Here is a 13689-nt window from a genome sequence, read left to right on the forward strand (position 1 = left end):
ATCACAGTGTTTTTATTTTTGGTAATGCTCTTTTGTTTTGTTTGTTTATCAGTGTTTCATAGCTATAATTACGGCATTATTCTGGAAGGAACACATTCTGTGATTGATACACATTCTTTATATATGCCTCTGGCTCTGACTACCATCTCAGACTATCCTGCTTACCTCTCTGATGTACTCAACCAAATTTTACTTTCTCATCGCAAATGCTGTCTCATTTCATTTTATTAGAACACCCCCAATTCCCTCAGCATAGATTAAGCACAAACAGGTGTTTGCATAAAAAATATTATGCCACTAAATCTGAGGGAAATGCAGGTGCTCTTGCTTAGCCATGCATGAAATTACATATTGGGTGGTTTTTCTGGGTTCTGTGGCTTTTGCCATCACAATGTTCTGGCCTCTCCAAATCACATAACTGACTGGCTTGGTTAGGTAGCCTATATATAACACAGGAATGCAAGGAGGAGGAGCCACAGTTATGTTGTAGCCTACTTTGCTTACTGTGTCTGTGTGCATATTGTATATCTGGACAATAAAGTTACTTCATTTTCAGCTGTTTTTTTTCTGATCGTTACCGGCTGGCTAAGTGTTATGCTGAGATGAAAAACGTTTGAAAAGATCATTTTTCTGGTCTGGGCTACTGGGGGGTTTATGCTGTCAAGGCCTTGTTCTAATGTGTGGATGAGCCGCCTTATATGGTATCAAATCAGGACCGTGCCAGTGCTGGCTGTGGCTGTGGCCAGCAGCACCGCAGGGTGACGCATCACCGATTGAAGCGATGCCCAGGGAGGGAGGGAGTAAATTCAGCCGGCCTGGATGACTGCGGCTCATCGCTCACCAGTGACCGGCGCTGGTCAGTCGGGTGCCCGCGGTCTGCCCGCTAAAACGGAGCAAGAAGCGTCCTTCCTTCCACTCGCGACTGCGCGAGAGCAGCTCGTGGACTGCGGCCTGAAAAGAAACAGCGGCTTTCAGAAATGGGCGTGGCTAACTGATAACGACTGGGCGTTCCAAATTGAGATATAAAGTGAGAAAAACATAATAAATAAATAAAAGGCAAATAGCCTGTACCTCTGTGTGCATAATACTGTGTGCATCCGTGGGCTTACATGCAGTCTAGAGGAATCCAATCAGCTTGTAGTTCAGCTGCAGCTTTATTTTCATTTGGCTTTTCCACAGAACAGCACGCCAAATGAACTGTCAAATCAAGCAACGCACCAACACGTCCAACAATATTGTTAGTTGTCCTGCTGCGACTGAAATTGTAATTCAATTAATGCTGTGTGTATTTGAGAGGAGTGTTGGCATTAACTATAGTATTTCTCTTTTGGGCTGAAAAAAAAAAAAAAGATATGCTGTCTTAACCCGATGAAAATGAAATGTACAGGGTGAATCATTGCTGAGGCAAACCAATTTATTTAGTCACTGTGAGGTGCTAAGTTATTTATTACTTGTCAGTATGTGCTGTTAGTTCAATTTAATTTCAAGTACAAAAAAAGGCAGGGCTTGGCAGAGGTGTGTTGGGGAAGAAAAATGACTCTTCGGAAAAGGCACACAGGGAGTGTTTAGATAACAGCCTCTCTCCCGTGTTAAATATTCAGCGTTTTCCACAGGTATCGCCGCGGAGCGCCAGAAAAGTTCGGATAAATATGTAAAAGGCCCGATGTCACCATAAACAGGCCACTGGTGATGGTACGATGGTAGCCATAATAATAACAACTGGACAAATTCAAATAAAACAAAATTCAACAAATAAAACAAATTCCTGCAGAAATTGTGAAGTGTGGTTGCCGCCAATGCAAAGTCAACTTTCTATCAAAGTCAACGTTTCTATGGTGTTGCTAGGTAGTTGCTAATGTGTTTTACGTGGCTGTTAGGGTGTTGCTAGGTAGTTTCTAAGGTGTTTTACGTGGTTGCTAGGGTATTCTAGGGTTAGGGTTTGGGTTATGGCTAGAGTTAGGGCAAGGATTAGGGTAAAGTTTACAGCTACCGTTAGGGTTAGGGTTAGGGTTACTGCTAGGGTTAGGCTTAGGGTTACAACTAGTGTTAGGGTTACAGCTAGGGTTAGGATTACAGCTAGGGTTAGGGTTCCTTTAGGGTTACAGCTACGGTTAGGGTTAGGGTTAGCGTTACAGCTAGGGTTAGGGTTGCCAAAGGCAACCACACTAATTATTAATATTGTTATTATTATGGAATGAACATTGATTTCGTAATAGTCTGTTTTTGTTGTTGATTTTAGTTTGCCGAAGACGAATGAGTTAAGTACAGAGGTATCGTCCCTTTGAGTTATTAAAAACAATGTTTCATTTAATTTCTTTATTTTCTTGTTATTACATCGTCTCTGCTGTCTCGATTGCACAATCAGTCCTTTTAACATTCTCATCTGATTAAAGAGACAATACTGAACACAATGGCATAATTGTTCATGTTCACAGTTCAGTGTTTAGTACCAGACTACTATGATGGCTGTTAGTGCTTTCAATGCCTGGAAGTCAAATCAGATCATGCGATGCAAGTCACATGTTGTTTTCCTCACCGCCCCCCTGTTACAGTTTGGCTACCTTATGATTGTCATGTCACTTCCAGTTTTCTAATCGCAGAGGGTGGAAACTCCTCTGTACACCTGAGTCAATATTCACATTCTCTTAAATGCAGTAATGGACACATAATGCAGAGAACCTTATTATTGCTGGAGATCTTTTAGTAAGGGCAGCATGATATAGGTAATTGCTCGACTGGATCTTTGACCACGTAATTGTATTTGCACAGAATGACTCATACTTTGCAGTTGTTACAGAGGTATGAAAATGCAACGCAAAATTTATGAGGATTTTTGGTTTACTTCAGGACACCTTTTTTTTTTCCAAAAACTGACTGCGATGAGGCCTTTGGACTGCAGCCATTTTTTATTATGAGTGTGGGCTTATAAAGCCAGGATCTCATATTAAAGAGAAAGAGGGCTCTCGTCCCCTGGAACCTGTTCTGCTGAACACTGTTGACCCCGAACGCCTGTTAATCTGACCCCGCGGCGTCTCCGCGCGTCCGGCGGCTCTCCGTATCGAAGGCCTCGGTTTGGCTGGCAGCGGCCGCGGCGTATGAACGAGGGAATCTGCATCGCCGGGTCCCCAAGGCGAGAGAAAGCCAGAGCAAATCACTCAGCGGTGATTATGTCTACATCCCTTCATCCCAAACACCCCCTGCCAGCGCGTTTCGGTGTCAGTGAAATGCACGGCCTTGTGGAAATGCAAGAGAGCTGCTGAAAGATGTGGATAGCTAGCTAGGTTTGCCCCTGCATGAGGAATTTGAATGGTCTGATAGGACAGGATAGGATAGGACAGGCTTACTATGCTCAAGTCCCAGGAGCCTGAAATTTTACTGTTAGAGTACTGTTTTGGAAATTACGCCAAAAAATGTTTTTTTTTTTAGCAGAGTAATGGCTTGGCTGGCAAGAACACGAATATGGTACATTTTGATTTGGGATCGATAGAGTGGCATAAATGCATGGGTTCCAAATAATCAGAAGCCCTGACCATTCTTTTTTACTGCAACATTATTGGCAACAAAGAGCCAAATTTCCATTCACAGAAGGGCCATGAGCCAGCTAGAGAGCCCAAGACTAATGCAGGCTACTGAAATGACATGCTTCACTTTTTCACTAGAGCTTTGGATCTGTCACATAGAATTACACCAGCTGCACAAACAAAACACCACGTCCATTAGTTTATATAGACAAATTATAAAATCAGCCTTTTAGTATTCACAAGGACATTCCAACCATTGCTTCATTCTGACCGAGATAAATTGAACCACAGTTAGCTTACAGATGTGTGAGTTAGGAATTTGGCGCCGTGGTCAACTTGACGGCAACAATTTCTCGACTTCTTTTTAAAAACATGTATCATGATGACGATGTTAGTTCCACCAGTTAGACTTCAGAGAATGTTTTGTTTTTTGAATGATTAATTTTTTTTTGAAGGTCTTGAGGACACCATGCATTTTGTGTGTGTGTGTGTGGAAGCACAGAAGGGACTGCATCGTCGCATTTTGGTGGGAATGCGGAGCACAGAACCCCAAAACAGCGGAGAGGCACAGTCATGTGACCTTTTATGCCCGCAATGATTGCGACCATTGGGTTGCTAGCTGACTGAACTGATCCCGACAGAATATCTGCTAGTACTCTCATAAGAACAGCTGTCTTTGTTAGTCTCTTGGCAAAGGTAATACTAGGGCTGGACTGTCTTTAAAAGTAAAGCTTCCTTTCCTTGGGATAATCATAAATGGTCATGAAACAAACAAACAAACAAAAAAATGACTGACGAGGCTGACAGGCAGCCATAAAAAGTTTGCTTATTTTCCTGAACGCAGTTGTGTCATCTGTTGATAGAAACACTCCATCCATAAGAATAATCACGAGTTTAGAATGCAATGATGAAACTGAGAACAATTTATGTATTGTGTGGGCAGATTTTTTATTGGGCAGTCTGTACAAAGCCCTGGAATTGTTTACAATTATTTTGTGTTCAGAGGCATTAATTAAGGCATAAGCAAGGCATAATTAAATAAACCAATGTGTTTTGCAGAGAAGGATTAGACATTTAAAAGCCCCCCCCCTTCTGTTCTTTATTAATATACTGAAAAGAATCCTTGTTCCCTTACACAAAATAAAGTGGGTGATCTTCAAAAGAAGTCCATCCATTATAAGGGCATATCCATAATTTGCCCTCTGTTTGCATTCACTTCTTGCTCTTCAAGTTATGAGTTGCAACCTGTTTTTCCCGAAAATAGTTGTGTCCTGGGATTTAAATTTGCGTCCGGGGATTTAACTCACCAAGTGTACAGTTGTGCCCCCACAAGGAAGTTGCATTACTGTATTTTTAAATAGTCAAGAAAGAAGTGGGGCGCTCCTTGTGACTTTTCGTTATGCGCCCCACTTTTTGGGGGAAGTGTTTCTGAAACTAGCACTTTGGCAAGTGCACTTAGCCCTTTTTGCATTCTTTTGAAATCACCCCCACAATTCCATATCTATCACAACCTCTGATCTCAAAGGAGTTCCTGTAACAGTGGACAATGACGTCATCCAATAAAATAATCCATAACATGGAAACTTACAATGAAACTGTTTCGTGGACTTGCTCTAATATTAGCCCATGAAACAAGCCCAGTCTAATCTCTGGAAAAGCAAAATCATGCCGTAGCATCATTGCTTGGAAGCATGACAGGGATGAATGACACATACACATACACACACCCCAAAGGAAAGATATTTTAAAATCCCAGATACCATTTTCTGGGAAAAGTGGGTCACAAACAACCGGAGAGGAACTCTTAAGCTGCGCTGACTAGCTACACTCTAAGCCACCAAGTTTCAGTTGAAAATATCCTTTTCATGCACCAAACTAATCGGAAGTAAAAAATAAAACTATTTGGGGGGCAGGGGGTAACCTGTAGGTTCCACCATTTAAAGAAAAAAAAGCACATTTAAAGAAAAAACAAAGGAGAATCTCAGTAAAGGCCACCTTATATACTATGGCATCAAAGGCCTTGTGAGCAATGCTGTAGCACCATGTAAAGTGGAATTAGGAGCACAGTCACATATAGTATTGAACTCTTTTTTATCCATACCTTTTGTTGTATCGCTTACAACAGGTGCAACATTAAGTGTAAAAAATGGCTCATATTGGTTTACAGTAATGCAAATCAGTTTCTGACATTGAGAAATGCATTAATATGCATTGTGTTGCTTCACTATTAGTCTGCAGTTCCTAACTTACATTAACCCCGAGAAAGTGTATTTTCTATCAACATTAAAAAAAAGAAATTGCAGTCAAGTCCAGCTTCAGCTGGTACCTCAGAATCTACCTTGGGTGTGTGGACTATTATATTTAATCCACCTGTCCAGCAGTGGGCTTGAATGTGACTTTCTCTGCTTTCACATTTGCTTCAGCAGACACGTCATTCACGTAAACTTATGGCAACTGAAATGATTATGATCATGAGAGTGCTTGAAATAAACTACACTGCATGCCAAATGTAGTGCTTGTGCCACAGGTATTTAACTAATCTACTAAAATAACTTTGCTGATGTATTTGCTGCATGGATGCACTTTAAAATATGTTTTCCCTACTCTACTGCTAAGTAAGTAAAGGAATAATCTCCACAATCATTTCAGTAGTTAATACTTAAAAAAAATATATATAAACAGAGTTAACCATCAAATAAATATTTGATATGTTTATGGTCTTTATCTTCTGTGGCTTTCAAAGACTTGGACCCTGTTTTAAAAATGAGTAAACTTGTAAACTGCGGCCCAGTAAAATGAAGTTAATTAACCGTCTGCCTGTTCAGCCATTTCTGGCTTCGAGACCGCAACAGATAGCGTCAGTCTCTTTATTGCTTTTGCACAGCTATAAATGAAAATCTGTCAAATTTAGCTGCCTTAACACCTATTAACAACTCTTCAAAGTGTATTATGTGTGCACTATTATTTATTTATTTTATTTTTTGAAGTAGCATTTTTCCCTTTTGAAAACGGCAATAAATTCTGGAAAAAACACCCGCTGTTAAGTGCTAGCGAGGAGAAAAGTATAATTATTTATGCATTTGCTAAAAAAAATGCTTCTTTTAAATGCAAATACCCCAGAGGCACTTCTGGGCATATTGTGCAGTTCATTTATGCACAAGGGGGGATGTTCCACTTTGAATCTGCATGTAATTGCATCCGTCTCATCTATACAGTTTAAAAGAACAAAGCTGGAAAAAGCAAGGTGAGAGTGTGCTATTCGCTCCACTCTACCACAAAGAGAGAAAGCACACGGAATCCATTTAATAGTGATATTAATGGAACAAATCGGTAGGCACTTAACTTCATTAAACTGGTGCGAAGCCTTCTATGGTTATCAAAGCAGGACTTCATTTTCTGGCGTTTATCACATGGAATGCGTAGACCTCAACGCTTTTATTTTGAGAGATTTGAGAGATTTTAAAGGCAAAGAAAAACTATAAACGAATGAGTGCAGCTACAGCAACATGACTATGGGACAAAGAAAACTGAAATCTTACAAGGCTATAAGAAATGAGTTTTCATGATCTTAGATCCCAACTTGTCTTCACAAGACTATACATAAATAAATTGTGCTGAGGGGTGCAATCTTTCTGCCGTTTAAAAACAAACAAATACTGCCTTACAGAGCATGTTAGAAACACAAACCGGCATGAAAGAGAAGGCCTTATGAAAAAGTAGTATTAAAAAATACAATTATTAATATTATCATTATCAACAAAATATAATTAATATAATACATCATTATAACCATTCATATTGGACATAGGCTCACTTTAGATTTTTCTGGAAGTGCTGAGTTATTTACCCTATGATCTCTTTAAAGATTTTCCCATGATCCTCTCTGACGCTAGCTTTTCCCTGCCACTGAAACAGAGGCTCTGAGGCAGTCCTCAGATAAAGGAGATCTGCGTGAGGGCAAGAGCCCTATTCAGTTTGTGCTTCAGAGGTGGAGAGCTGAATCTGACTCTCTCTCTCTCTCTCTCCCCCTCTCTCTTGTTCTCTCGCTCTCTCCATCGTTCTCTCTCTCCTCCATCGACACATTTACCGCTACATTGATTCTCAGGCCCGCTGAAGTGCCTTTCTGTCTGGCCGGCTGGCCCAGCCGCAGTCGGCTGATTGCGCCATTAGAGAAATGGGGCCCGCCTGGCGTTCATCTCGGCTTGGGGCCCAAACTGCAGTCTGGGCAGAACAGGGCACCAGTAATGATGTCCATATCCAATGTTCTTTGTAAAAGTTGTGTTAGTCGCTCCGGATAACAGCGTATTCTAAATGCCTGTAAATGTAATGTAATGTAATGTTCTGACTGCGTTTTGGATTATGTCTATACATGGCTCTTAATAACTGCTTCATAAAGAATAGCCTACATAGCACCTTCATAAGCATAACACACTACACATGCATTCTTATTTCTTATAACCATAAACAGGCACATGGTGTTTTACATCACTGTGGTTGCAGCAAAAACTGTTACTTCATGTCTGTGTAGAGCTTTTTGTCAACTCTTATGAAGGGTCATTTATCGAAAGTGTTCTTGAACATTGGTATGGTTGTTTCCTATCATTAATGAAAATAAGGTTATTAACAGTCTCATGGATTATGCTATCAGCCTACTATTAAGCAAAACATGTTTATGCATTCATATGATATTAAGTACTAATTGGGGATAGGCGGCCAAAACCTTAATGAGAAGTACAAAACTGTCTTAGAGTGAACTTGTATGCAGAACTCAACAGCACAAACCCTGAAGCCATCTGTCTATCTGCCATAGTCAGATAAAAATGTTCAGGACCACGTCAAACTGATATTTTGCACCAATTTCAAGGCCCCATTCCCACGTCAACAAGCCCTTCACCACCTGAAAATAGCCCCCAAGAGGTCCTTTCTGACCCTGGAGTACCGTTGCCATGAGTAATATTTCAAATCAAAAATGATTAGGTAGATTACGTTCGGGAAAAAATCACGTGCGTCACATAGATGAGGCTTATCGAAAAGTAACAGCTCTACAGAAATATCAAGTTGTCACATCGAGCTTATATCCGGTTTCATTTGTGTCTACCCGCACATAATCCAACTCTACTGCACGTGTAGAGCGTAACATATCCGTAATATACTTGGTGAAGTTCCGCATTTAAAGTTGAAGAGCTTAACAAAACCAGCCCCAGCTGAAAATCCATACAGTGCATCCGCTCCAGCTGTGGAGCAGCATGGGGTTCGAGCACAGTGCCGAATTGGACCGTGGTAATGAGATACACCCGCCTGAACCCGTGGTTCGGAAAAATGCAAACATGCTACACCTACCTGAACTCAATTTCGGCAAACATCATCTGTTTGTAGAGGCGATGACTAAATGTTTACATGAGGAAAACAGTACGCCTCCAACACCTGAGCGCACGGAGGGTTTTGCACATCCTCGAGGGGCTGCTTTTCTCACTGCTGATGATGTTGATGGGCTGTCTCATCAATTGCCATCAGCAAGCATTCTATATATAGCGCTTGCTGTTGCCGTATAATTTAAACAGCAAGCATTGTGTGTTTGTGTGCGTATGTACACAACTGATGATAGCCATCAACGTAATCAGCTGTGAGAAAATCATATGGCACAGAACAAAACCAGTAGTCATTCTGCTTGTGTTTTGCAAACGCTGTAGAGAGTTAAGCTCCTAAATATGACATGCAATTTTACATATTAAAACCAGAGGAATGAGCACACATCTTCAGATTCTGTGTTTCCATGTCTTCAAATAGACAGAGGAAATATAATCATCTCAGATTAACAGAACTGCTCAGCTCCCCACTTGGCGCTGCACAACTGAAGCCCAGGTCTAAAACCATCACACAGCCCCTGACATCCACAGTGCTAGGCTGCCACCTAGAGCCCAGCACAGGAACTACACAATGTTTGGCTAGTGTATTGGGAGAGAATGTTTTTCAGCAGACTCCACTGCTGGAGTTAAAGTTCTCTCTCATGTTTTTAATTAGTATTTTATATCTTGCTGTAATGGGTGAAAAAAAACTAAACTGTTAATATTTAATATCTAGTAATTATGACACTGCAAGCAAGCATGTCTTACATATTCTCATTTCATTATTAGCGCCTGTATTTTACACCAATAAACTGGCTAATTGGGTCTTGTTTATTTGCATATTTTAGAACAACAGGCGAGTTATGCAAAAAGAGAGAGGAAAAACCAAGCGAAAGATAGCGAGAGAAAGCCAAAGTCTGTTTACAACAAATGACGAAAGCTTTATTAACAGGAAGAGAAACAGATGTTCAGAAAGTAACAGGTGCATTTCAAATAATCCTCAAACGTGCATATACCTGAATCCCTCCCAGCTGCCCGCGTTTCCACAGTCAGACACTGATGGTGGGAGAGGTAGAGCGTGCACGTGAGTTTTGCATTTCAGCCCCATTTTAGCCACGCCCCCTTCCCGGGTCTATTAATCCAATATGTCCTTATCGAGTTAACAGGGGCAAAGGGTGTGGTCGAAGTCAGGGTGGGGTTATCACAGATAGCCATTTACAAACATAAGCAGATCAGCTGTCGTCCACCAATGAGACTACGACATTAGTACCAAGGAGGCGGTGAACGGGAGGGATTTACAGCGAGGTCGGCACCACCGAGCCCCGACAGGGTACGAGGAAACGGGCCAGCAGTCTGGGTCTTTGGAGGGACGTTTCAGGACTCAGACTCTCTCTTTAGCCAGCCGTGCCGCGGCGGCGTCAGGCGCAGGTCTGCTTCTTCACCTCGCCGGCCTTCATCAAGGCCTTTATGGCCCTGGCCCTCATCTCCAGCTCCAGCAGCTCCAGCTGCTGGGCCGAGGGCTGGGTCACTGCAGGGCCCGGGCCCGGTAGCACCGCCGCAGCCGCCACCGCCGCCGTCGTCGCAGCAACCCCCAGCCCCTCCCCCGTCAGGGGCGGAGCCTCCGGGGCCGCGTACGCGGCGGGGCTCTCCGCCGGTTCCGCCGGCGCCTCCTTGGTGGGGGAGGACGCCAAAGCCAGGATCTCGCAGACGCTCTTCTCTATGTCCTTCTGCAGGTCCCTCTTTGGGTCCTGAGGCCTCGGGGCTTCTGGTTCCGGTAAAACCGCGGCCGGTGGCGCCGCGGGCGCGGGCTCCGCCCCGCCGTCCGCTGGCTCCGCCTTCTCGGGCACCTCCTCTTTGTGCCCTTCGATGTCGCTGTCGTACATGTCGGCGTTAATGCTCAGGACGTCGCTCTCCTCCCCCGATCCGCCACCTTCTGCACAACCACAGGGTAGAGAAAAGGAGAGGTGTACTGGTGTACTGGGATTTGGAATTAACCCACCAATCAGTTAGGCAATTAATCAATCAATCAAGCAAGCAAGATGTTACAGATTTCTGCTCAAATATCTAATATATCTAAGCCCGCTTGTTCTTAAATCAATCAGTCACTGAAGACGAGTGATGTCGGAGGGGTCATGTACCTTGCTTGTCCTCCGTTTCGATGTTCTCTTTCAGAGATGAAGTGGAATCCACATTGTTGTCCTGCCTGCAGTGCACAAACCAAACAAAGATGTTCAGTCTTCTTTAACAGAAAAAAATCTCATTGATGTTTTGTTTTATGTTTTCCAAAAACTTTGTCCTCCACACAAAAGGGCATTTTCACTTCCCATAAAACTCACAAAACTCATTTATGATGGGTTTGTGAAGCATCTCAAATTCAATTGAGAAGTTCTAAAAAGCAATTTCTCACAGTTTTTCCTTCTACAATGAGACTATAACAAAGTAAGGTCAGGTTACTGGCTGTCTGTTTTCGGTTTCTTTCGGTTTTCATCCTCTTCTGCATCTGAGGCACCCGCAACTTCTTCTCCTTTTCGTAAGGATACACAAAGGCAAGAGAAATGCAAACAGGCATTCAGCAGATAACCAGAGAGGGTACGGAATGACAGATGTTTCACTGGCAAAACACCAAAACTGACGACAAACTCTGACCGCAAAAAAACACAAAAAAAGAATTTAGTAGCCTAGATGTTTAAAGCTCTGTCCTTACCTTCAAGAATCTGGATGAGATTACTTTGCGAGAGCTGCTCCAACTGTTCCCAACACAGCTGCTTGATTTCGTCAAAGGTACAGCTCTGTGAATATCAGCAATGCATTTCCCCTTTATTAACAAACCAAGGGTAACCAGGAGGACAACTCCAGCGCTTGCCAGAGATGAAAGCGGGAATTTGAAGACATTTTAGAGAGGATATATACCTTCAGCTCATCGGGAAGCATTTTTTTCAGTTTGTTCTCCCCCAACACCCGGAAGCACTGCTCGAGCATCTCGTGCCTGTCCGCGACGTAGGCGCTGATTGGCTTGAACTGCACGCTCAGATCCAAGCCCCCTTCCTCCATATCGCTCGGTTCATCAGCGCACTCAGGCCCGACATCTTCTTTCAGGTCCTGATGGATGAAGAAAGAAGCAAGTCAAATTACAAGCTATACCACGGGTGCCAACGCTGGTCTTTAAGAAACCAATTTATTTAGACCTAAAGATACTAGGTGTGGCAAGTCAACTGGGTCACCTAATTTCATAACTACTTTGCATGAGATTGCATTTTAATCTGACAGACGCTTTTATCCAAAGCAATGTACCATAAGTGCATACCTAAGGTCATTGGAACAACTAGAGAACACAGGTCTGATAAGGTACAATTCTCATGAAGTATCGCTTATCCATAGCCATGAACATCAAGTCCAGTTCACACGGTAAGCATAGGCTAAGTGAGTAAAATTATGAAAAGTCATAAATTAGCAGTGAGGCATGATTACAAGAGATATGATAAAGAGCTGCAACATCAGGATGAATATCAACATCTGGTACATATCAAGGGGCTAGCCAAACAACACTGAAGCAATGTTAGCCACACGTAGCTAGCCAAGTAGGGGGAAAATGATGGTCGTAGACGTGTACAACTAGCTCGGTAGCATGCTAAGTTAAATTTGACATCATTTGTAGTTGCTCTTACAATTAACATCCCAAATCCAGAGGGTCAACATCTTTTCTGAGAGGAGACTGGACACGTATGTATCGTCATTGTACCTTGCTAGGTCCAGGTAACAACTGCAGGTGGAATGAAAGCATATAAGTTAACGTCAACTGAACGTTACCTCCATGCTCGATCCAGTACTTCTTCGTTTTCTGTCCACATTGCTTTCATCAGAATGAGAAGTTTTCCTTTTCTTCTCCTTTGTAGTTTTTTTCCCAGGCATTTTGTTGTTGTCTAGCTAACGTTCACTTCTTTATGACAGCAAGTAAATGACTGGGTGCAGTTAAAGCTATTTAACTAGCAATCGGTTTGCATTTTTTGTTTTACCCAATGTTTCTTTAAATCACGACGACCATTCGGTTCGTTAATCCTACATTACAGATGAATACGTGACCAAGAGGTGTAACTAAGTAGCCACGAGGCTAACTGAAGCACAAAACAACTCAAGCAGAAGACCGTCGCACGCTGTTTACGTCATCATCATTAGCACCTTCCATCGCAAGCAGGTTCAGAATGGATACACTGACGGTCCCGTTGATGCATTACGACCAAGATGGAAATCTGTGTGTACAATTTCAGTTTCCAAATTATTTAAAAGTGGTAAGTTACCAAAGTGAACCATATCTTAAGAGAAACATGCTTAAAAGTTGAAAGATTGATAATATCAATACATTTATTTTTGGTCAGTTTGTGAATTTTGGTTTGAAGGGAGAGTGAACATGGTTCTTTTTCAGTATTTAAGGATTAAAGACTTTTTTAGAACAGATGTGCATTTGAAAAGCAGAAAGGAAACTACCGGAAATGTTGTGTCGACTTACCCTTGAAAACACTTGAAAAATGTTTATGGACATGTAACTAAATATAACTAGAATCAATTTGAAATTGATTAACGTTTTTAAGATTCACCAATGTTACACTAAACCATTTGTTTTGAATTTTAAATAAATTTAAATGTGTAAATGTGAATGTGTAAATTAAATATCAAATGGCCCAGTACATTTCTTTCTTTCTTTTGGTTAAATGCATATCAACCACTTACTAAAGCAAGAAAACCATGTGGCATGTTAGCTGAAAAAACGATATACAGTAGTCATGCAGTTTAATAACGGAACGTTCTAGAAATCCTGAAACTCCACA

The 13689-nt window shown here is 42.0% G+C and overlaps 1 protein-coding gene across 1 annotated transcript; it reads right to left on the minus strand.

Annotated features, from left to right (window-relative positions):
• Window positions 1-9782: 9782 nt before the first annotated feature.
• On the minus strand, window positions 9783-13009 carry LOC118231700 (caspase activity and apoptosis inhibitor 1). The gene is made up of 6 exons (XM_035425794.1): window positions 12674-13009; window positions 11777-11965; window positions 11571-11655; window positions 11321-11390; window positions 11005-11069; window positions 9783-10799 (listed from the first exon to the last, which is right to left on the minus strand). The coding sequence occupies exons 1-6, from the start codon at window positions 12773-12775 to the stop codon at window positions 10285-10287; spliced, it is 1026 nt and encodes a 341-aa protein (XP_035281685.1). The 5' UTR covers window positions 12776-13009; the 3' UTR covers window positions 9783-10284.
• Window positions 13010-13689: the final 680 nt, after the last annotated feature.

This window comes from Anguilla anguilla, chromosome 7 (genome assembly GCF_013347855.1).
Source record: "Anguilla anguilla isolate fAngAng1 chromosome 7, fAngAng1.pri, whole genome shotgun sequence".
NCBI lineage: Eukaryota > Metazoa > Chordata > Actinopteri > Anguilliformes > Anguillidae > Anguilla > Anguilla anguilla.

Excerpts from the sequence above, each read along its gene's own strand:
- LOC118231700 (XM_035425794.1), bottom strand. The coding sequence starts at position 12,775 with ATGCCTGGGAAAAAAACTACAAAGGAGAAGAAAAGGAAAACTTCTCAT. Across the intron at positions 11,966-12,673 it reads GTACTGGATCGAGCATGGAG|GACCTGAAAGAAGATGTCGG; the intron begins GTAACGTTCAGT and ends TTCATCCATCAG. Across the intron at positions 11,656-11,776 it reads TGCTTCCCGATGAGCTGAAG|AGCTGTACCTTTGACGAAAT; the intron begins GTATATATCCTC and ends TGATATTCACAG.